The 25,140-nt window shown below is 40.7% G+C and overlaps 1 protein-coding gene across 3 annotated transcripts in view; it reads right to left on the reverse strand.

Annotated features, from left to right (window-relative positions):
* The window catches only part of uggt2 (UDP-glucose glycoprotein glucosyltransferase 2), a 57,429-nt gene extending 32,907 nt beyond the window's left edge, over window positions 1-24,522 (reverse strand). For 2 of the 3 annotated variants that reach the window (XM_050048118.1, XM_050048116.1), the window contains exons 1-22: window positions 24,428-24,522; window positions 23,846-23,996; window positions 21,963-22,045; window positions 21,726-21,856; window positions 17,325-17,437; window positions 16,990-17,167; window positions 15,487-15,583; window positions 15,335-15,407; window positions 15,079-15,179; window positions 13,786-13,885; window positions 13,296-13,356; window positions 12,905-12,996; window positions 12,576-12,726; window positions 10,003-10,122; window positions 9,576-9,661; window positions 9,310-9,445; window positions 8,898-9,029; window positions 6,464-6,628; window positions 5,777-5,900; window positions 5,588-5,686; window positions 3,693-3,787; window positions 2,697-2,903 (exon numbers count right to left, since the gene is read on the reverse strand). In XM_050048118.1, coding sequence (XP_049904075.1) covers window positions 2,697-2,903; window positions 3,693-3,787; window positions 5,588-5,686; window positions 5,777-5,900; window positions 6,464-6,628; window positions 8,898-9,029; window positions 9,310-9,445; window positions 9,576-9,661; window positions 10,003-10,122; window positions 12,576-12,726; window positions 12,905-12,996; window positions 13,296-13,356; window positions 13,786-13,885; window positions 15,079-15,179; window positions 15,335-15,407; window positions 15,487-15,583; window positions 16,990-17,167; window positions 17,325-17,437; window positions 21,726-21,856; window positions 21,963-22,045; window positions 23,846-23,970 — 2,469 coding nt within the window. In that variant the 5' untranslated portion in view covers window positions 23,971-23,996; window positions 24,428-24,522. Of the gene's footprint in view, window positions 1-2,696; window positions 2,904-3,692; window positions 3,788-5,587; window positions 5,687-5,776; window positions 5,901-6,463; window positions 6,629-8,897; window positions 9,030-9,309; window positions 9,446-9,575; window positions 9,662-10,002; window positions 10,123-12,575; window positions 12,727-12,904; window positions 12,997-13,295; window positions 13,357-13,785; window positions 13,886-15,078; window positions 15,180-15,334; window positions 15,408-15,486; window positions 15,584-16,989; window positions 17,168-17,324; window positions 17,438-21,725; window positions 21,857-21,962; window positions 22,046-23,845; window positions 23,997-24,384 lie in introns of all 3 variants that reach the window. The other variant, XM_050048117.1, reaches the window with a different exon arrangement.
* Between the last annotated feature and the right edge of the window lie 618 nt (window positions 24,523-25,140).

A 25,140-nucleotide genomic window follows, 5' to 3' on the forward strand; every position in this document is an offset into this window, starting at 1 on the left:
TAGGGTTTAGTCTTAGTCTGTAGACTGTAGGTATAAAGCCTGTCATTGGCCGCCTATCTCAGACGGTAAAACACTTTCTGCGTGTTACTTTAAACTGGTCTCGTATAGCCAGACCTATATCCACATGTCATTTAAGCGCTGTGCGTTAAACAACCGCAACTTCCGAGCTAGCAGCTTACACTGTAAAAATGTCTTCCAATGATTTATGCAAATGGTTTAAAGAATTACAAACAACCCTGAGCGTGTTTTTTCCTTAGTGCAGTGATAGCTTCAGTCAGACCCTTCTCCAACATGAGATAGGTCTGGCTATGAGAGACCAGGGGGTTGGACGATATGACACTATATACCATAAAGCAATAAATTTATCAGCTGTTAGAGCTTTTGACAGACTGTTTATATTTAGGCAGCTATCCCTTTAATATCTCCAGTTGTATTAGTCCCTGGCAGGCAGTGTTGCAAATCAGTGAGCAGGACTGTTTTATGGCAGCATTGGATTTATAGGATTTTGCAGCACTGTGATGAAGCACCTCAGGTAATGTACTCCTCACACTGGTTTAGCCTAAAAGAGACATTTCCATCTGGTTATTTTACGTCTAAATGTTTTATTGAATCTACAGAAAATTAATCATATCACAATATATGCCAATACCATAACATAAAACTACAGATACCATGACAGAAGATGTTTCCATATCACTATTGCCTAATACTATAAAATAGTTAATATCTTTACATTGCCGGCCGTGGGTCTTCTAACAAATTCCTGTCATGCCAGAGAAAACAAGATATTCACCACCTCAGCTCAAAGGCATTTATGTGTTTAACGCAGCAGAAAATAAATTGTAATTTTCTAATCAGCTGCGACTGCTGGCATCAGAAAATTTCTATGTTTACCGCTTGTGTTGACATATTCCAGCTAATTGTGTTGGCAGGTAGGAGTTATCTAATTCCCACATATCCTAATTGTAATGATGATCATGTAAACTGCTTCGTTCCATCAGTCAGGAGGCAGAGCACACGTGCTACAAACCCAAAATGAATGCAACATCTTAGTTATGCCACTTGCTAATTAGTTCACACAGGTTAAAAACATTACGCTAACACCGCAATATGCTCATGTTTCAGAGCATCAGTAACAGCACAGTTGTCTGCTTCTGCAACCAGTCAAGTTGCAGTTTACACCCATGCCTGTTCAGACTCATATAATATATGTAGTGAAGATTTTGAAGGAATTTATTGAAAGGCATTGTGTATTTTTAGGTGAAATGACAGTTAACACTACAGTAACATGTTTGATTACACTGACTAACTTTTACAGCTGACTGTTGGAGAGCTTCATCACGTGGTGCAAAGACAATCACCTGAAGCTCAATATCAGCCAAACCAATGAGCTTGTGATGGACTACCAGAGGGAGCAGGATGGATCACAAAGCTGTAGCCGTGACAGTAGACAATGCTTTAAATATGAATGTTGCTGCAAAGAAGCAACAAATTTTTAAACATGGGTGTTTTAGGGCACATTCACACCAGGACAGTCGGGGGGACTCTGTTCAATTGGACGGGGAATGCCAAAAGATTTTACACTTTCATTTGGTTCACTTCCACACTGCACTTTTTAAAGTGGACCAAACCGCCTGGACAAGACTTAGTCTTTTTTACCTCTGCTTCTCCCGGTTCACGCTGTTGGCTTTGTTTTATTTTCTACCCAAAATGCACTGCGCTTTACATCACTTCTTCTCTTTGGTTCACATCCTCTCTTTGGTTCGCTGGATAGTCCATTTGCATTTCTCACTGTAAGCAAATCGCACCAGGGTTCACTTGCAAGTGAACCGAGACTCCCAGTTTTCAAGCGGACCAGAGTTCGAATGAGCGTACACACCACTCCAAACAAACTGAACTATCCGTGGAAGTGGACCAGGGTTCGTTTAAAGTGGACCAAATAGCACCAGCGTGAATGCGTCTTCACACACATCTTCAACCCGACAGCACAGAGGGTCTATACAGTCAGGACAGTTTCAAGGTTGACACCCAAGATCAGCGTCACCAATTCAGTATCTGACGAAATGTCTCCTCTTCTGTTCCTGAGTTATGGCGTTAAGATAATGGCCAGAAAAGGGTTTTTACACCTTACAGGTTTTTGACCTTTGACCTTTTGGATGGAAAATGTCATCACTTTATTTCATCCTATTAGACATTTGTGTGTTCAAGTTCATCCTTGAGTCCAAGTGGATGTTTGTGCCAAATTTGAAGGAATTCCCTCAAGCTGTTACTGAGATATCGGGTTCAAGAGAGCTGGAAGGACAACCCGAAAACATAACGCCTCCGGACACGGCTGTCACCAGCGCCGAATCGGATCTTTCGGAAATTTCATGCTACAGACACATGTTCGTCAGTATATAATAAGCTTTGAGGTTGTCACTGTCAGTGTAAAGCAGCCTTTAGGGCAGGCAAATGAGCAAAATGGATGTCACATAACAAAAATGACAAGTCAAAACGTTGTCTAGTCTCATATGCCAATGTAAGCAAATCAATATTTTGAAAAGCTGTATCTAATACTCTTTGATATAATGGCAGAAAATACAGAATCTAGACTAAATTGCTTCCATTTGCTTGAAATCTAAAAAATGTAAATCAGCCTTTGGGAATCTGATTATCTCTGATATGACAAAAAAACACAACTGCATTGCCTCCCTTACCTGCATTAGTAAGTCTTTCATCTTGGTCCCTTGCTGGAGGAGCTGGCTGCTCTGCTCTTTCAGGAGTTTCTGCACAAACTCTGCCGCAGCCTTATTCTTCTGTGTGAGGAGCGAGGCCCAGATAGCCCTGTACAGCACAGTGTTATCTTCGCTGGGCTTTCCACTGGGGTTATCTATCACCCCCACGCGCACTCCGGGGCTGGCCTTCTGCTCGCACACACACGCACACGCACACACACAAACAGAGCAGTGATATAATTCACACAAATATCACACATTCTCATATTTCCACAGACCGCAGGTGTCACTGACGGAGAGCACTGGGAGGAGAGAGTGTTGATTGCTTGAAAGTAACAGTAAATGTTCCTCCTATTCTGCTCATTCTACTTGCAAGCAATCTATTTTTCATGACAAATACCAAATGCCTACTTGCTGCATCACACTTAATTCATCTGTAGTATATCAACAGTGAACGTTTCATCTTAGAGGCATCTGTACTGGTGCTTTTTAGGAGGGTACACATGCAGAAAAATCATTCTCAGAGTATGCTTACTTAGTTTTAGTTCACATAGGCCTGCCCTTATAATCAGTAAAAAGGAATTTAAATGTGCTCCATCTCTTTTGCTTGTATGCGGATATAGATTGACAGTTTTATAGGTGCAGGAACAGCAGCTGCAAGATTTGTGTCAAAGACAGGCCGGTGTGAAAAATGTTATCGATTGAGTCAACATTCATTCCCTCCAAGAATTTAAGGCTTGAGGTATAAGACTTCATCTAAAAAAAAAAATCTTGCACTGGTGTTGGGATTCTCGATTAATTTCACAAAAACAATGACTGTACTTATGCTTTTAACACATAATCATCATCAACAACAACAACAACACACCGAAACACAACATATATGTCAATTTATAGATCATGCCATCCAAAGTGTTACACTTATAGAAAGTGAGTGACAGGTTGAAAGAATGGGGACAGAGAGAAGGTGATACTCACCACGTGTTTCAGAGCACTGAGCAACAGTTTCCTTCCTGAGACCTTCTCAAAATCTCCAGCTACCCACACGGTCACAGCACTCATCCCATCCTCATCTAAGGTAAAAGAGCAATCACTCTGTCATACTTTAAACTCCACATATTCAACACAGTTTTATGTTACAATACATTCCGTCCTGCCGTTTGCAATAATTTCATGACGTTTGTATGATAAACTGTGATAATAATGAAAGTACCAGCAGAGGGCAAATGTATCCAATCTCGATGTGAACGTAAATGCTTACGTGGCATTTAGCAAGAGCTGCTAATCCTTTAAAAGGGTTAGCTCATGCTTACGCACTGATGAGAATTAGATGAAAGTGAGAAGGAAAATTAGGTACGGTTGTTACAGAGAATGTTCAATTTGTGTGTAAGTAATCTCTATGAACAGATATCTGCACATGTATGTAGATTATGTAGGCAACGGGTCAAGATTTTGGTATCGGAGGCATTCTGGTCTCCATCTGTAGTCCAGTTTCAGTCCAAGTAGTCAGTGGCCATGCACATTTGCTTTGGTTGCATGCAGGTAAACAGTTAGCGTGGAGAGCAAAAGAAGGGGAAAGCATTCACCAAAATGCAATCTTGAAATCCAACAGCTATCGTCTGACAACAATTTAGCTTTTAGAGGTTTTAGAGATTAATCGGACTGTAAGCAATGACCATGGAAGAGGAAGTCTTGGCCCTGATATCAGCTACACGTTATTAGGGATGAAACGGTTACTGGTTCATTGTCAGATTGCAGTAAATCTTAAGTGACTCATACTGTTTCAACATTGTAATTATCATTAAAACCGTATTTGATGCATCAACCGCTGTTAGAAACAGTCTCCCAGATGCAGGTCTGCGGCAAAGCTTGCAACGTGGGTTTGTTCTGCTTTTCTCATCTTTACAGAGTGGGTGTGCAGCAGGCAAACCCAGTGATGCTACCAGTCTCTTGTCCTCCTGATCTACAGTGACACAGACACTCCAGCAAGCATTTCAAAGACTCTGTCTTTAATGTGTTACATGGTTTTCATATGTGTACACAAGGTATTGTCTATGTTTATATTTGAATGCTTATGCAAACAAAATGTGCATTTGTAGTTCGTGAAATGATTTCAGAATGTGTACCAGTACGTTCATTTAACAACACCATAATAATACTGATAACTGATGCAGCACTGTAACCGTGATGGGAAATTTTCAAACTGTTTCATCTCTTTCTGTTATTCGTAAATCCACTGGCTACACCGGAATACCTGAAATACTGGCCAACTACTGGCCGTTGCCCCAGAGTCTAAACTCTTGTTGGATCGATAGCTGATGGCTTCCGAGAAAGACTGAGGCATCTGACAGAGAGCTCAGTATAATAGTGGAGAATTGTGCCACTTGTCATAGTTATATCCCCCAAGTCAGTCAGTCAGTCAGTCAGTCAGTCGGTCAGTCAGAAAAGCAGGCAGTCAGCCGGTCAGCTAGTCCACAGAGGGAGAATGGCAATCAGCTTCCTCAGCCCTCACTGAGACAGCTACACTCCAGGCCTGAGCAGTGAAATGCAGCTCTGACGACCATTTAGACTGTTGGCTGAAAGCCAGTCAGCAGACCCAGCAATTATCTTGCTGGAGGCGCAGCCTGTCTGCTTTAACAAAGGTCAATTTCACACTTTCATAGATCAGTAAAGCAGTGTAGGATTCATTTTTGTTTGGATACTGCTCATTTTAAAGATTCTCAACAAGTAAATGCGGAACGGTTGTTCCACGCTGGATGGCAGAATGCAGACACATGAATAAGTCATTGTATTACTGAGAATGAATTAGTTTGTATTCATCTGAAATGGTGCTAATTAGGAAGCCGAGGCATAAAATATAAGAGACTTCTTACCATTATTTGTGAAGTACTTCATTTTCTTAGCCATCACAGCTGTTTTGTCTCTTGAATCAAGGTATGAAAACATAGTCGTGTCCTCCCAGTCGTCTACAACTGCAAAGCAAGAAGAAGTAAAAATTGTAATAGACAGAAAACAGGCATTGAATCATTAATGGACAGTTTAAGGGAAGTAGCATAGGTCACCTGGCTTGGCAGTGAAGTCAAGGTACTTCCGGTCAGTGCTTAAAATAAGAGGGTTCATCCTGGGCACCACATTGGCCTGCTCCATTAGGTAGTCCACCACATCTAAGCCCTCAGTCAACTGACCCTGTAGGCACAGGACAAAACAGATGAGAGTGACTCACTCAGGATATACTGGATCTTGCGTATTCCCTATTCCTGAGCAGCTAATGGTGACATGTTAACGTGTCTGCAAATGCAATAATGTGTTGGGCCCTGGAGGAATATTCATACACTTTCAACTGTAAAACTGCAAAGTGAAATATCCTGCTGTCGAGCAAATCTCGCCAGAATTATGTTGGGCATTAATCAATTAGTGAATACACTTTTCATGATTTACCATATTACGTTAAACACACAGTATTAGCTCAGTTTTAATCATCTACTCTGCTGCTGCAATAAACCTCCATCTAATATCAACCTCATGGTAACCCCAGGCCAGTATGTGAAATATTAAGTGTACGCACGCTGTAAGCATGGATGAACTGCCACTGGTGCCATTCTCTACAGTTTCTTTACTTCAGTTCACTCGCGTGTGTATGTATATGTATGTGCATATTCATCTAAAGGTTTAACTCCTGGCACAAAAAGTGCTAGGTTTGGCAGGTTGACAATGAAGCAGGAGTCTTTTCTCGCACAGACGTGTCATACCATGAAGGCAGCTCTCTGGAAGGCGGTGGTTGTGTCCATTATGCGCTGCAGGATGATGGTTTCCAGCTCGTCTGGGTCCATCTCATCAGGGCTCAGAGGGACTCCGTTAAATAAAGCCAGTGGCAGGGCACCCAGGCCACTCTGTTTGTAGAAGAGGGCGCCGTCCTGGAGCACACAAGACATATATACATTTTTTAAGTAATCATTTTTACCCCCAGTAAACAGAAAGAAATGCGAGGGAACTATTTGTTAACACTTTCTATGACGCATTATGAACATAGTTATATATATAGCACTGTATAACTTTAGCTACAAGCACTTAGCGCTGGGCAATATAGCGTTAATACCATGATATGAGACTAGATATCGTCATACATATTGGACATCGTAATATTGTGTCTTTTAAAGTGTCTTTCTCTGGTTTTAAGGCTTCATTACAGTAAAGTGATGTAGTTTACTGAACTTCCCTGACTGTTCTTGCTGCTCTATAATTTGCCCTTACCCACTTAGTCTTTATATCCACACAACTGATGATTACTTATGAAAAAAGTCAGGGCTAGTAGAGGTACTTTGTCAAAAATATCTTGATATTGGATTTTCTCCATATTGTTCAGTCCTATAAGCAACCATGAACATTAATAATGCTTAGTAATAATGGTCATGACATGTTATAAGGGTTTTTATAATGACTTGCAAGTATCATAATATCCCATTATTGCTAGTTACTCATTGACATTTTTTGTAAGGATCATAGTGTATTAGAATCCTCATAATTGTGATGATTTATAATCATGTTAAAATGCATTATAATGTGATTTTCTGAGTCGCTCTAAGTGGCCATTAGATGCTTTAACTGTAGTAATTAAATACATTACAGGCTGGTTATAAAGGCTCAGACATACTTTCTGCGTCAAATGTCCACGGACAGCTACGGTCACAGGGTTGAGCGCATGATTCTGTTCATAGTACAGCTGAGGGTCTGTATAAGCCCCCAGCAGTAAACAGGAGAGCTGGGAGGTGAGCTTACCATCCTTCTATTACTGACAATGGGTGAAAAGAAACTAAGAAGACACTGCTGGATCTGGTGTGAGCTTCTGTTGAATATCCACCTCAAAACTAACTTCACTGTGGTGAGGCGGCTGCAGTTGGCTCGATCACACTGTTTAAGACTGGACTGGAGTTTGTAACAACAGATTGGAGCATGACATGGGTGGATGACAATGTTTACATCACATGGACCCTCGCAAATGCAGAGACTATAAACTGGCCATAGGTCACTATGAGTGGTCACTGTTTGCTTAAAGTGATGTGAACACAATTTTTTTTTAAATCTATTAAAGAACAACACACATAATATAAAAAAAAATATTTTTTTAAACAGGTCATAACAGGAATATAAGCATCATAAAATGATTATATTGTATTACAACTATGAGAATTATAATACACTATGATCCTTGCAAAAAAAGGTCAGAGAGTAACTACACGGTTCACACACATTTTTTTACCAAAACATTTCCATTACTTCATGATTTTGAGGCAAATTTCCATGACCATACAGTGCTTCCCCAGGATTTTGTCAAACAGCAGTGCTGAAGAGCATAAGATTTATTTTGTGCTGGCATAAGATATTTAGCACGTCTGCTGACACAAGACAGGTTTTAGACACATATTTGTACACAGATGTAGATGCTGTATTACAGTTTAAAAAATGCTTCCCATACCCTAAATGCTGTTAAAATCGCACCTGTGTGTTGGGGCAGATGTAACATTTGACATCAAGTGTTTCAATCAATACTATGACTTCAACATTGCTTGTAGAATTAAATGGCTGTTAACAGATAACCTACATAAAAAACTGTACCCAAATAGCTTTAGAGGTTTTTGAGTAATGATATCAAAACCAAAGACTGTTACAATTACCCCTGGTTTCCCCTAATCAACCCTTCGTTTACAGTCACAGAGGCAAAACAACTCAAATCCTGGAGAGCAGCAGATGAGAAGGAGCTGGTACACAAAGACGCCATGTGGTCGTGTGAGTGTAGCAAGTGAGGAGAGAGAGACGGTGTGTCTGCATTTAGGACATGCAGGTGAGCTAGACGTCAGGTTAGCAGTAAACCATGAATGTAACAGTGAATGTTCAGTGTGAGTTTCAGTTTGTCAGAACTGCCTGACCATCGTTCAGAGCACCTTACTGGAGGTGCTCAATTTAAAATCATTGCTCATCTCACACTCTGGCTGTGTAGAGATATCAAGTTAATTACGTGCAGGGAGTTCTATAATGTGTTACTATTTATCTTATAAAGCTTCATGAATATTTATGAGTGCTTACAGCATGTATGATATTAGTTAAAAGTACAATTTATAATGTGTTTAGAATGCATTACAGACATGGGTGTCATACAAAGTGTTACCAACTGTTTAATTTCCTTACCTTTCTTTTGTCATCATACTCGGACTCCACGCCGAGAATCCTTTCAGCACTGGCTTTAGGGAATTTTCTCTTCAGGTAAGCAGTGATTGTGTCAACAGACAGCGTCTCCCCTACGTCTACTTTGTTGTACAACTGCAAGAGAGTGGCGAGTCAGATCAGATTTGATCACTGTCTTCAGATCGACTGCGACTGTCAATAATTTCAAACTCCATTTGAAAAAGCAGACACCAGAGGCAACAATCCCACTGACTCATCTGGTCCAATAATGTCTCAAACCATGGGAACACAAGGCACAATAAAACAACTGACTTCTGAGGCACGGAGAGATATGAGCCGGCGAGGAGTGTGCTTTACTTATTCTTCAAGAACTGCTTGCTAAAACAACAGAGATTTATACATGTGATATACTTACGGCGACCGTGGACATCAGAGCCTGGGATAAATCGTACTCGTCTGCGATGTAATTCAACAGTCTGTAAAATCCCACCCCTGCGTCTGAGAAGCCATCAATCTCATCTTTGGTGTCGACAACAAACACAAATCCAATTCTACAGAAAGGGGGCAAAAGCAAGTATTCAATTTGCAGGTGAAATGAGAATCACTACCTGGTTAAGATTATAAATGCCAGGCGTGCACCATATAAACAGCTGTAGAGGTGTGACAAATAACAGCACCAACCTCAGGGGGATCTTGTGCTTGTAGAACAGCTCTGCTAGCTTCACCAGCTCCACACTTTCTTCCCGTACTGGATCTAGGAACAGCACCTAACCACAAAGGCACCATCATCAAATCTGAATCATTTACAAATATCCATTATCCGACTGGGATCATGGATGAATCAGAGTTTGGCAGATACAACAATACACCCAGTCCCAGACAGCTCTCGTAATCACAGACAATGTTAAGTATTCAAAATGTACTCAGCATTCTCTTTTGTAAGATTGTCTGACTGTGCTAACTGAAATGTTAGGATTGCAAACACACACACAATTTGACAAAAACTATTTAATCTCGTCTAGCTGAGAAGAGTTTCACACTTTCTCTCGATTCTATTCCCTTTATCGCCACACTACCCTGCAGCATTTCTGGCCCGCGGGGGACTCACCAGATTGAAGAAATTGCGTCGGATCTGCCGGATGACTCCTGGAAAGGTGGCCCTGAGGAGCTCCTGTATACCTGCTGGCCAGCTGCGGTACGCTGGGTCATTCTCTATGTCATTTATCCACTGCAAGGTGAATGACAAGAAGAGGGCTTGTATGAAAATGATGAGTTGAGTGCAACAACAGAAAAGCAACCTTGGAAAAGTTAGAGATTAAATATCTCACTCAAGGACTATTCTGAATGGTGTTAATATTTTGACTACATTTCTTCAGTGGTTATGTTGCCTTTCAAAGAAATCAAAATACTCGTCCCTGTTAAAGGCTTTGTACCTTAAATATCCACAGAGTGTCAACAGGTATCAGACACTTGAATATAATGCTTTATCACACCTTTTTATCAATTTTTTTAACCAAATTTAAAACTGATTTTTGGAAAAATTGCTTTTTTCTTGTTCAAGCATTGCAGGTAAGTATAAAAATAAGTAATATTCATGTTATCCTGTGCAGAGGTAGATTAGAGGAAAATGGTTATTGGAGGGAGCTAGATTAATCTACAATTTGACAACAGGTAAGTGCAAGCATAAAGTTAAAAGACAGTTTAGGGTTAAATGGTAGGTAGGGGTCTCACGTTATAGCTGTATTAACAATAATTGAGATATTTATAAATGAAATATTGATATTATGGTAATAATACACATATGATTATATTGTTTAAATAATCCCGCAACTCTTAAATAATTTCTGTCTATATAATAATGTCTCCCTCCCTCAATGCCGCCTGTTTGCTTTTCACAATTAAGTGTAATTGGTCTTTTTGTATGATTTTGCACAGTTACAGGTTACACCACCTCCCTACACTCGTGTTTTGAGTAGACAGAAGAAGATATTATTCATTCATTTTCTGTAACTGCTTGTCCTGTTAAGGGTCCAAAGAGGGCTGGAGCCTATCCCAGCTGACATTGGGTGAGAGGCGGGGTACACCCTGGACAGGTTGCCAGACTATCACAGGGCTGACACATAGAGACAGACAACCATTCACGCTCACATTCACACCTACAGACAATTTAGAGTCACCAATTAACCTGCATGTCTTTGGACTGTGGGAGGAAGCTGGAGTACCCTGAGAAAACCCATGCTGACACGGGGAGAACATGCAAACTCCGTACAGAAGGGCTCCCCCACCCCAGGGATTCGAACCCCCCACCCCGGGTTCGAACCAGGAACCCTCTTACTTATTATTTTATTTTATTTTTTCTATAGATTTCAGGATAAAATCATTATTGTGAACTCTTTTGGCCATGATAATCGTGTAGTGAAAATCTGACATCGTGCATGCCCTAGTCATAGGTTTTGTAACATCAGAACTGTGGATTTTCACGCAGAAGATCTTGACTCATTTTGACAAAGAGAGATTAAAAGATGGATAACTGAAATAAGATAAAATGTTGGTGGAAATGAAGACCACAAAAAAACTGAATTTAAGACTATTTAATGACTTTTCAAGGACTTATTTTATAACATTAAATTTAAGACATTTTGAGACTTTTTTAAGGGCGTGCAGACACCCTGATTTCATCACAATGTGCAAAAGGTGTATGGATTCCACTTAAATGTGCTTTAATTGAGCAACTAATCTGCTCAATAAAAAGGCAACTCCATGCCACACACAGCACATAAGCAAACCATTCCAGTAGTAGTAGTACTTTATGCATTATGTATCATAGTTGGATGGTTCTTATGATTTCTTTACTCATTTTTATAATGCCCAAGTATTTATATCATTTAAGATGTACAATATTTACATATCCCTTTTTTGTATGTATTTTATTACTATGTCTTTGGTGTAACCCTGTACTGTTGTGTTGGTTATGCATTGTTTTAAATTGACTGCAGGTGTGTGTAGCACTATTGCCCCCCCAAAAATCTCCCCTTGGATAAAATAAAGTCTGTCTTATCTTAATTCTGAGGGCAGAAATGTGCTGAATCTGATGTGCAAAACATTTTACATGCACTTGTTATAGAGTTCTAGGACCCACCATCAGTGAGCTACTAGATCTGGCTTTTTATGATAAATGACCACAATCATAGCCGCAAAATGATCCATCATGGCTGGCCAATCTGGCACTAACAGTGGTCTTTCTCTCTGTAACGTACGGTACAAGGCTCCCCACAGTGCAAACGTTGCCTCGCTGGCAAACTATCATTATCTCTCTTACACTCTCTCTCTTTGTCTCCTTCCATATGTGTGTCTCTCTTAGACACACAAAATGTACATATTCTAGAAGCACATCTAGAAGGGGAAAGCAAGCTGAAATGACAGACCTCTCAGTTGAATGCGGAAAGGCTTAAATTCTTCATTTCGCTGACATTTTTATAGTATCTGGGATATTAAAATGGCCAGAGGGGCCGAAATGAAAAGTTTTTAATTTGATAGCTTTTCTTGGCTGAATTCCAAATTAATACCTGAAGTTTCTGGCAGGCTCGAGTGTTGCAACAGCCTGATGACTGATTCACTAATTCCCACCCTGGTACACAAAGACGAAAAACACCTGCAGTGTTGATCTGGGCCAGGACTCACCATTATAGCTGGATGTCTTATATCTAAAGCGTAGCTGTCATCCACAGCGTTCACAGGCAGCCTCAGCAGCTTGCCCTGATGGTCCCCTTTTATGCCCAGGTTGTGAAGCCCCTCCAAGACCCTGGCCTCCCCTCTGAGGATGTCTAAAATGCTGTAAATACAAAATCACAGGTTAGATGTTTTTAATACATATCAGCTGAGTGGCAGTGGTTTTTACTGTGCACCAAACTCTGATCTTGTTGCATCAGGATTGCTGAGCTGAAGCTTAGGTCTGAGGCTTCCCGGGGAGAGCGCAGGCAGACCACCAGTCCCTCCTGCTGGGTACCTACCTGAAAGGGTTGTGAATGTCCAGATCAATGTGCAGTCCGTTGATGAAGAGCTCCCCGTCTCCCGGGTGAACACCAATGGTCTCGCTGAGACGCTGAAACAACAAGCTCAAAGTGTTAGTCCAACGCCCCTAAATGGGCGATTCTGCCTTTAATGTCTGATCTTTCGACAGGAGAAGATATGCACATAGACTACAGCTGAAAGTGGAAGGGATAAAGTGAGCGCAGAAACTAGGAGAAAATAAAATGTCACATTTGATATTGTTATAGAATTTATTTCAGATATAGATTAGAAACTCATTCTCTAAAATAAAACTTGTGCAATGACTGAGGATGTTATCAAAGAAAACCCCCACTGCACCGTCATGTGGAAACGCTGCTTATTATATCGCACCTTTTGGTTCTCCTCAATTTCTTTTCTCATTTCCTGCTTTACAGCCACTCTTGTCAGTGATCTGTGGGAACAGTAAAACATGTACAGTCACCATCAGCTTTTACCACATCCCAAGCCGGCAGTAAAATGCCAGTTTTAATCTCCAAAAACCTGTGGGCCCTCAAGATGGGTACGTTTTCAGTCAATTCCCTATAAACAGCCGACTCTTACTCAGCACTTTTTGGTGTTATTACAAGCTGTCTGAGCCAAAATAAGCAAACATCAAAAAGCTGATTACATCTCAGTGCTAAAGTCGTATTTATTGCAGATAATACTCAAACAAATGGGTTTATAGGAGACATATCTCATGTGCACTTTAATAACAGCATTTGTCGTGACTGGATTCACACATTGTAACACAGAGTAGGGCTCCTAAAAATATGGATTTTGGAACGGTACCAAATGTGTTTGCCAGTCAGCCAGAGAGAGTAAATAAGATGAATGTTCTGACCTGGCTTTGCTCGGAAAGTTCTGACTGAGGTCCCGCATTAGCTTCAAAGCGTCGAACTTTGGCACGGACATGATTCTGGCAGCTGCCTGGACACTGAGATCTGTGGAGATCAAATAATGAAATCAACATTTACCTCTATGAATGCACATTATGTTTAGACAAATCAAACACATGCAAGACAATCAAATGAGATTACATTCAATTTGCTGTGTTAAAATTATTAACTGTTAGTCAAAGACAAGCATTATTCCTAGCCCCCATGAAACCTTGCGTGAATTATGGGCGCAACTTCCAGTGTTGAACCAAAACCGGCAATTTCCAGTGGTAACAGTTTGTTTACGGTACTCTATTCTTCTTTCCAAGAGCAAATGGGAAATAAAACGTGGAACACACCACCTGTTATAGCTCAAACAGGATTATGTGATCATACCTCTGCCATCTCTGACAGCCATCTCAAAGTCTTTTTTCGTTTTCAGCCGAGCACGCTAGCAATCAGCTTGCCCTGCTCCGTTAAAATATTGTTAGCTTTGACATGGCCTGAGCTATCTTAAGTGTAGCTTAACTGTAGCTCCATGTAAAGTGAATAAATGTGATGTTTCCCAGCTAATACTCTGCTCATCTGCATTAACGATGCAGTTTACAGGGTTTTTTTTAAATTACTGATTTATTGAAAACTGTTCTGAGTAAAACATGATCTGAATTTAGCAGCAGACTTCAGTAATAGTAAAGTACTAGTAAAAGAAATAACTTTTGGCATTCATTTTTTATGATATAAAGGAAGTACAGTAAATCAGTAACACATTCTCAGCCCTAATGAAAGGTTTGTTGCTGAGTTTATTTTATAACAAGCAATTTTCTAATGTAGGTTGAGAATGAAGTCAGACGGGGAAAGAGGGATAACGTGTGCTGACGTTGAGTGACGGACCTGTCAGTCTCGGTATCATTCTCTTCTGCAAATTCTGATTTAATACTTTTTCGCTATGTCTCGTGAAACTCTTGTGGTTTTATTTCTCATATCAATGGTACCTTTGGCAACAGGAACAATCCCTTTTTGTTGTGGTTATATGTTCAACACACAGTTGCTGAAGACAGAAATTTAGCTTAGACTGGTTGTCAGTCATTACAGACGTGGACAGTACCAGAGCGTTGGCGGTCAGTCACCAAGAGTAGCCACTGGGACAAACCACAGACAGTCTATGGGACTAGCTAGCACCCATAATCATTTCTACAGTAGAGCCCACAGGAATAAGGTGGATACAATATAATCATTAACTAAAAACAGAAAATGGATACCTTGCATTTCCCACACTTTGAGAGGGACCATGTCATTGGTGCTATCCAGGAGATGTTTGCGAAGCTCACCGAGTTGCTCCTTGAGTTCAGGGTGAGATTTCCTTTAACGGAGGAAAAAGGAAAAGAGGTAGATACAAATAGAATCCAAGAATGTATTTTTATCTCTTTATCAAGTTACACAAAGCACGGGAGCGATAACAGAAAACACAAGAGGTGAAAAAACACTTATGGTACATGCCGTGTTACATTTCCTTACTTTAATGTTCCAAAAACGAAGCCTTGGACTTCATCATTACCATCATCCTCAGCATTTGTGACTGTCTTTGAATCTACAAAGCACAAGATTTGTTTTATTGCCTCAGACGCAGCAAAGTCCAGCACAGAAAGTTTGATAAGTCGCAAACTGACCTTTTACTTTGGTGTCATCCACAGCTTTGTATTCGGTGCTTTTGATGGCCAGCTCAACACCATAGCCAGATAAAAGCATCTTTTGAGGTTTTGGATTCTGCAGTGAGGAGCAGAGTGATGGCTTCGATCAAAAACAGTGCAGAGTTTTGTTTACATGTACATTTCTGTCAGAAGTGTCAGAGAAAATCATCAAGTCTGCAGATCCAGCCCATGGGTACACTTTCTGCTTATAGCTACACACAATACATGGCCAAAACTATGTGGACAGCTGCTCTAATAAGTGTGTTTAGCTAGCAGGCAGATAAAATCCAGCATACAGACATTTTATTGTTAATCTTTATTCACAGACATTATTAGAGGGTCACACTAAAGAGACTCTGTGATAGGATGCCATCTTCACAATGAGCTAATCAGATTTCTGGTCTGCTAGATATTGCCACAGAACGCTGTAAGTGCTGCTATTGTGAAACGGAAACGCCTCGGAGCAACAACAGCTTAGCTGCACAGCAGTGGGCTGAATGCTGACGCCCAAAAAAATTGTCTTCCCTTGCAAGATGCAGCAGTCACTCATGTCCATGTTCCAAAATGCCTCGGGAAGCAACTTCAGAACAGATCTTTTTTTTTTTTTTTTTNCAGCACACATGTCTAACGTGTGCAAAGCCAAGAGATGGCTGGAATGGTGTGAAGCACACAACCAGTGGACCCTGGAGTGAAGGGGATGTTGGTCTGGACAGTAACAGCTGCACAGATTGGTGGAGAGGAGAAACGCTCTGGGCTTGCTTTTAATTGTTTGGGCTAGGCTCCTTCCAATTAAGAAAAATGTTAACACTTTCCATTACACATAGCTTTAACGCTCAGGTGTCCACATTCTTTTGGTCATGCACTGTACGTCTACATATGATTGCCCAACTTTGTTTCATGTGTACGTCGCCTGTTTACCCGAGGGTTTTTTAAATACTTCACAGTCAGTTAAAGTTATAATCTATAACACGTGTTACCAGTCTGAACGAGAAGCACACGGGCCCCCACATACAGCAGATCCACTAACATTCAACCTTGACACCGATGTCACTCAATTTCAAAGCGTTGCCTCGTGCTTTCACCGGCACAATCAGAAGACTTTCACACCCACACTCTGCTTTTCTTCAACACCCATCTTAAAGAAAAGCACCTTTCACTCCCTCAAAGGGATCTGTATTTCAGTTAGTTTTCGAGTTCTGAGTAAGATTTTGAGGAATCTACTAAAAGGAATAACATGTCACTGTTGTATAACCGCAATAGTGCCGTCATCTAAAGTAAAGATGAAACAATGGAGGTGTGAGGCGCAGAGGAATGAGATCAAGTACGCATTGGCACAGGCAGTACTTGTCAGAGGGATAGATTCATTGCTGGTTTCAGTAATGTGTCAATAATAAAACTATAGAATATGACAAGCCTTATCCTTTAAAACCTAACAAAGTTCTTGAACTAGAAAACTTTTTCTCTGATATGTTATGTACTCACCGCCACAAAATGCCGCAGCACATACACAAGCGTGCCCTCTCCAGCCCTCTCTGACAGCACCTTATGAAACGAGGCGAACTTCTTGGTTCCAATCTCAGCGTACAGGATCACAACTGGCACATCTGTTTTGTTCACCCCTGGATATGTGTGATCATTCTTGTACAAATATGGTTTTGGCCTGCAAACATTTTGAAAATGTATGATCATTGCAGGCAGTCAGTGGAAGCAAAATTTTAGGGAACAAAATGACTGTGTGTAAACTTTTTTTTATCTAGTTCTGCACTACAAATTGAGTTTATCCACAGAGGGGGGAGGATGGTGCCATTCTGTGTTACCTGCCTGCAGCTGCCTTCAGGAGCTTCTTGATGTCCTTGGTACTGCAGCTATGTTGACCATGGATGGAGACAAAGGCAGAGCAAGCCTCAGGCGGAGGCTCATCGCTGGCGATCTGTGAAAGAGCACGGAGGAGTGAGGAAACGTTCTATAACATAATGGCAACAACATGATGCTAGCACGGATAGCATGTGGTGGAGACTAGAGATGTTCTGATACAATTTTTTCTTTCCAATACCTATTCCAATACCTGACCTTGGGTGTCATCCAATACCTAGAATATATTCAATAACACTGCATTGAAAAAACAAAATAACAGCTGTATACTACTAACTCTGTATGGACGTGGAAAGACTGCTATAATTGTTGTATGACATGGCTCAGATTAAACCCTAAACTTGAGGCACTTTCCAGACTAAAATATTGCCACGTTGCACATTTTGCTAAAGGCTAACATTAGACTTTTTACCACAAATCAATTCTTCTTCACCGCTCTACACAAGGTGGCTAACAGTGGCTGCACAATGCAACGTGATGTGGAGGCTACTGTTGAGCTGCAAAGGGAATTGATTTCCAGGACACTGCTGTCTTATTCGAGCAGGACACTTCATTAAAGTTTATTAATAAATTACATGGTACCAGATCAGTGCATTGACTATTTGCCGATACCCAATCTAGCATCTTGGGCCAGTGGTTCCCAATCGGTCCCACCTTGCGGGTAGGTTCCCAGGAAGTCTGGGAGTGCTTACGGCTGTCCAAAGCTACAATTCATCTGGTCCACAAGGGGCCTCAAGCGGACTTCCTGCAGACTTACAGAGAGTCCCCTTGGGGTGCAGACTTCAGCAGACTTCACAGACTTAGTAACCCACAATTCATTGCAATACGGACGTGACGTTGTGGGTTTTTCAACTGTATTTGATCCAGATATAGGTATCGGAACAACTCTAATAAAGACTCCTCCCTCTTCAACATGGGCTCAAGTTAACCATGGATACATCAGGTGCATGACTGATTTATTTTTTAAATTCTACAGCAATCACCACAACAATTTAACTATGCAGCACAACACTTTTCAACAATTTCAGCTGCATGAGGTCGTTATTCATTGAAACGTTGAACACATTCTAAAATTAGAGAACTTCATCAACCGGGGAGCGCTGTCACCAAAATGAAATTCCTCCTTATCATTGCTGAAACCACAACAATCAAAGGGCTAAAGAATTGCGCATGCAGAGTGCACTGAAATTTCCTGAGAGTCACCCAATTTTAAAATCAAATTTAGTCCACAGCCAACAGAGAAGTATCTGTTTATTATTCATGTCATACAAAAACTAGTTTCAATTTAAAAGATGTGTCACAGGCATCAGCAAACACCTTTAATGTATTCCCCCTAGTGACAGTAAGCACTTAACAGTAGAAATAAATATGTAAAATCCAAGTTATCGCATTGGACAGTAAAGAGAAAAATCTCACTGGCACAAATTCACAGAAATTAGGAACCACTGCAGAAGAAAAATGTAAATCTCCTCTGCAACCAAACTGTCCAACCAAACTCTTCTGTCTGACTATCTTGCCACAGCATTTCACCAACCTCACATATCATTTTTGTTGACGTGGGAAAAATCTTTTGGCCTCTGCTGTCATGTACTCACACAGAGCATTCACTGCAGGTTTTGCTTCCCTGTCTTTTCACCGTCTCTCTGTCCACCTTTCTCTGACCAAACCATCATGGATTTTTTTCACCTCTTTCTCTGGCATGAGCAAGACATTGCTCCTCTACGATGTCTGCCTGTTTCGTATAAATAAGTTGTGGTAGCAACACTCCTCTGCGGTATAAATGTGTTCAAGAATTTATACTCCATGAGGTGCATCTGTTACACTGCAGAAACTATACCTCTTAATAAGCGATATAATCTTATATTCAGATTTTTAATCTACTTCAAATTATTTTGAGTATGGATTGGATTAGCTGGTGCTGACTATGCAAGGCTGTTTGACTTAATTTAAATAAGTGTCACTTGCCCTGTCTTGATTAACAGTTTTATCTTGTTTGGGGTTGTGATTACACAGGACGTGTTACAGATCCTGCAGTATGCTTTGCCACTTACTATAAGGTCTGAAACTTCAAGAGAAAAATATCTTATTTCAAGTGATTAATGATGATGTAAACACTTCCAAAGAAAGGACCAACTTTGAAATAACTCCATCATTATTGGTCAAATGTCATCAAAGGTAAAATTTTTCATTATTCATTTTACAATTAAACTAAGTCATAAACTAATGTATTGGACAAATTGCAATTTTGACCCAATAATGGCACCACATGAAACGTACATAAGGTAACTGATGTTCTTCCTCTGGGGACCATGCATATCTGAACCAAACTTTGTCCCAGTGCATCTACCAGATGTTGAGATATTTTACTTGATAAGTTAACTAGAGGAAAAGTAAGGGGGTCACAAGAGTCATCAGGATTCACCCTCTGGGGACTACAAATATTTGTACCAAATTTTACATGAGCTCTTGACTGGGTCAACTATTGTTATCTAGAAACAGCACTGAGAACTCCTTAAAATGAACCTTTTTTGATCAAATTGTCAGATTTCTGGTAGCTAGACATCTTGACTTGTTTTTATAAATCTTATTAAAGGCCCAGTGTGTAAAATGGGTTGAAAACAGTGACATCAGTGGTCAAATTCTAGATTGCAGGGCTCACTCGCTCACCCCTCCCGTCGGGTAAATGACGGTGGCCTCGTAGGGACAAAAAGCCTTGTGCACGAGTTTTTCAGGAGTAGGTCTATCTAGCGACGAGGTGAATGTTTATTTAGAAATGTAAGCCATGTTACGATATTGTAATGAATCCCTCATGAGCAGGAGACCAGAGTAGTGTTCGGGAAAAAGGCCCGTTTATTTGAGCACTCGAAAAACTCCGGTAACACTCCAGGGGGTAAAAGACTCCGTCCCAAACTCTGACTCTTCTGGCGTAACAGACACACTTCATAACTTTACACACATACATGTTTACCATACTGAGTGGGGACCCCCCTCCCCTCTCTGCTCAATCTCCAGCCCGCACACTGACTGACAGCGTAGCCGGTAAACAGAGCTCAGCTGTTTATTTAGCCTAGCAATATCTCCGGACTATAGTAGCTGCAATGGATGACTTTGAACGCGATTTTGAAGAGTTTCTTGTAGCGGACACAGATCCAGAGCCATACCTGTTTGAGCCGGAGCATACAGATGAGGAACTCCATGTGTTTGATGCTGAGCGGGCGAGAAGAGAGGCTGAATGCACAGAATGGGATTCGGTGCTACTGCTACCATCGTTGGGGAGATATATCATCAGGAGGAAAAGCGCCGCAGAGAGTGCATCACAAGGAGTGAAGTTGCGTCTTCTTTTCCTCGCAGATGACGGTTCGGGTTCATTCTCTCCTGTTGCGTGGTAAGTGTGGTCCATTCGCAAACTTTATAACTAAAAAAACTTTTCACTACTCTCTATCGACGAACTACTAACACTCTCTGCTGTTTCCTCCTCCTTCTTCCTTCCTTCCGCTGTCTTCGTTGGTTCATTTATACACGCGAAACGCGTTCTCTGGCTGGCTGGATTGTCCGCTCGGTCTGCCGTACATACATGGCGGCGCAAGATGGCGACCTCTCTAAAGCAAGGCCCTTGCTATATATATATATATAAAAAAGCATAGTTATAAGGCTACGAAAACCAAACGAATTTTATTTTATAGCGATTATACACTTGTATAAACATATTAATGGGTAGAATATTCAGATTCAGATTCAGATTGACAATAAACCATGCCAAATATTACACACTGGCCCTTTAAGTAAAAATCACTTTCTACACCAACTTGTTTCAAGCAAAAGAATGCTCACATGTAAAACATTTTCACTTAAATCTGACGCAATTTTGCAATCAATCTGAACTAGAATGTCAGAGAGAACTGGATCTAAAGCTTGATCTGTTATTCATTCTTTTGGCATTAAGACAAGGTTATACTTAACATTTGTGAAACATTTCTGTCCTAATGTTTAGAAAGAATGTGGAATAGTTTGCATATATGTTGCAATGCATCTGAGAGTAATACAAAAAGCAGTCTTATCGATTTTGATCACCAACGCTAACTCCTGTCACTGGATCAATTACAGATAATTAACCTTTCTGTGAGAAACCACAGAGATATACAAATGCTGTTGTGAGAAAATGAGTTATTGATGTGTAGTATTTCACACAGCAGTTTGAGAATAATGACTGTCATTTAACGATTTTGCAAAAGAAAGTGAGAAAAACTCTAAGTAAGGCCTGACAAGACAACAAGACAATGAAACTGCCTCTAACACTGCTCTTGAGAAGGTTTTGGAACAGGTGCACTGTTTGAATCCCAACATACCTGCTGAGACGCATGAACAGCTGGCGAGTACGACCGTAGAGCCAGGGCAAATTTGAGGAGATTAACTTGAAGATATGTGAGGAACTGGCCGGCCTTCTTGATGATCAAGTTGTAGTACGAGCGCACAGACTCTGTGAGACAAATCAGCCATCAGTTGAAATGAGAAATTTTAGAAAAGAGGCACACATGTTGAGGTTTAAACGTATTTAAAATCTATTTTGGATTCAATCAACGTACCTCCTTGCTTGTAAACAGTGAGCTCTTTCACAGTGTCAACAAACTGCCAGAATTTTTCATTCCCATCTTCTCCGATAAACTCGCTGCACAAGGGTAAACAAAAGTAATAGTCAGCATTAGTCAGTAACCACAGTATGTACCTAAGTAATCACTTTCTACCTGCCCAACAGTTAAAGCTGCAGACCACATAATTATTTTGCATTTTCTAAACAGATTCAATTATGTCCCCTGTGAAGTAGCACCAGTGTTGTCACAATACTGGAATTTCTTTGATACAATACCTTTAAAAATATCAGTAGTTAGTACCACGGAAAATATTGACATTAAGGGCATAACATTTAAAATGTTACTTAAAAGATAAATATAGCAAGGTTTTAATATGATAACAATAATTTTTTCCCCCTTGGTTAGTAGCAGAGTGTCTGTCTGCAGTAGACATTTAAATAAGAGAGAGCTAGACAGTGCAGCTGGTAATGGTGCATCCATACTGCAGAAAATTAAACCGTTTTAAATATTCAGAATTGATATGAAACTTTATCAATATCTTTGAAAACAATTAGTATAACCAAGCAGCAATTTACAGGGCTGAAAAATGATGCCAGCACAAAAGTGCCCCAAATTGCAGTTCATTGAACGGCCACTTGAGGCTGGCAGAAGCCAATCAATCCACATAGACACTAATGATAAAATGCCCAACTTTATAGCATAAATAAACATGTTTACAGCCTGGTACAAAAAAGGTTTTGATGTCCTTAGCTTACTTCCTTATTTATGACAAATGAACATGGGGAGAATGTTTTTAAAGCTCACCCTTTACATTTTATTGAGGCTTAAAGTTATGCGTAATTAAGGGAAGGATGCTTTGAGTGACAGGCTGTCTGCTAATAGTGTCCTCTGCTTCTCAGTCAGATCGGCCCCTCACTCCTCCACAGTGCCAGCCCCCCTAAATGTGGTCAATGCTGGCTCCAAAAAACAAGATGGCGACAGATGAGATGCTGAACTCAAGGCTTAAAAATGGGAGTCTACAAAGCAATAGGTGACATCACGGTAGCTACATCCATTATTTTTACAGTCTATGAGTAGCACACAGCATTACACAGACCTTACAGGTATGCAGTTGTTGTGTTTGTTTGTTGTTTACAATCAGAGTATTTATACACATACAAGAAAAATGACCAACATTTCTAGTAACACAATATGTCGGTGAAGATTCTCAGTTATCCAGGTTATGGACTGGTGCGGAGTCGCAGGGTTACAGAGTCGCTGAGGTCACATGTGAGCTCTGAGTTTCAGAGTCGTTAAGGTCACATGTGAGTCATTAACCCACCCAGCCATCTTGTGTGTCGTTAGTGTTAGATCGGTCCAGGTGAGAATGGGTGTTAAGTAATCTGACAACACCTGCAACTCCACACCAGTCTATTAGAACTGAAGAAGCCTCTTGGATGAGAAGCGAAATGTCTTCAAGAAACTCAAGCAAGTCCAGTTGCCTACGATACAGCACCTAGACATGGTGAGTTATAAACAATGCTATACACACAATATTTTTTTGGCTGCAATTACGTATAAAAACCAGAGTTATGGTCCACTAAAAGGCACTTATTTACATATTTATTGCCTTTAGGGATGACCTCTTTTCCCCAATGGATATACACTTTTACAATAGCTGTTCCCATAGGTGTCATCATATTGGTGAAGAGATGTTTCATCACTTGCTTGTGTGCTGTCTGTTTGCATGTGTTGTCTTAATTTGCATTGCACTGATCTCTCAGGGCCACTATACTATAGGGTGCGTTTAAGGGGGCTTGGACAGATGACCTATCCTGACTACGGCCCTGCCTGCTGCAGACTTGTGTGAGTGCATGCTGTCCATGGGGGGTAAGTACCTTGCCTCCAGAAGGAAAGGCGTCATGTTCCACTTTGCTTCCAGACTGGCAGTGACGCCTTTGGGTGCTGATATGACATGATGTATATTCAGCAGCAGCAGTGACAGCACAATAACGTTCCTCATAATGTCCGGCGAGTCGTAACATGAACCTGAGGTGGCAGAGAGCAAACACCAACGCCGTCAGACACGGTCCCTCTGCCTTTAGAGTGCTGCCAGTGAGTCAGTGCCACGTAGTTACACTAAGTTATCAGGGAAATCACAACACCGGTGCACATAACGGTCTAGAAAAGCCCTCAGAAATTCACAGTTCACCATTACATAATATGCTGTTGCATGTCAAAATCAAATCGACCTGTTAGCAAGACTTGCTTCTAATATAACGGAGGTGAAAGGGTCAGACAGAGTACATTGAAGTTAACTTAGCTGTAGCATCAAAGTAAACATCCTTTCCCTGAATGAAAACGGTGCACCAGCGTGATTTAACGGACAAAGTCTACACAGATAGCTTGTTACAAAACTATAACAGTGTAACGTTACGTTAGAAATGCGGTCACGGTGTTGCCAATAATATATCCCTCACCCCGTTGGTGATGCTGACCGCTTCCATACAAAGCAAAGGACTTCAGGTAGGTATTTTGGGCAGCTAACCAGTATGCTAACGTTAGCTAGTTGCCGGGGTAGCCGCGAACTGGGGTGGCTCGCGCTGGCCGTTATTCGTATCTGAAAAAAAACGTATGGTAAAAAATAAATTATGGCGTACTTCTATTTAAAGCCCAATGTGTTTGTTTGCTTACACGCACAAAATCAATGACTGTGGGTGTAAATCTATAAAAACATAATGGTAAAGNGCGCTGGCCGTTATTCGTATCTGGAAAAAAAACGTATGGTAAAAAATAAATTATGGCGTACTTCTATTTAAGGCAGAATGTGTTTGTTTGCTTACACGCACAAAATCAATGACTGTGGGTGTAAATCTATAAAAACATAATGGTAAAGTTGGAATTTATTCAGGCACAGCGGCAGACAGCTAAAGAGGCAGACGCTGAAGCTTAAACACTTTCCCACCAAACACTGGAGCATGTTGCTGCTACACCACTGTGTGAAACTGTGTAGCGAGACTAACTGAATTAAATATTTAATAATTATACTGTTACATTATGTTTATGATGAGCTAATGTTAAGATACAGCATATAACTTGCAGAATGATAAAACTTAACAAAGGATAATAATGACATTAAGCAAAATGGTTATTATAGGCTAGGTGAAACAATTGGTAGCCTATATCAATATGT

This window comes from Epinephelus moara, chromosome 7 (genome assembly GCF_006386435.1).
Source record: "Epinephelus moara isolate mb chromosome 7, YSFRI_EMoa_1.0, whole genome shotgun sequence".
NCBI lineage: Eukaryota > Metazoa > Chordata > Actinopteri > Perciformes > Serranidae > Epinephelus > Epinephelus moara.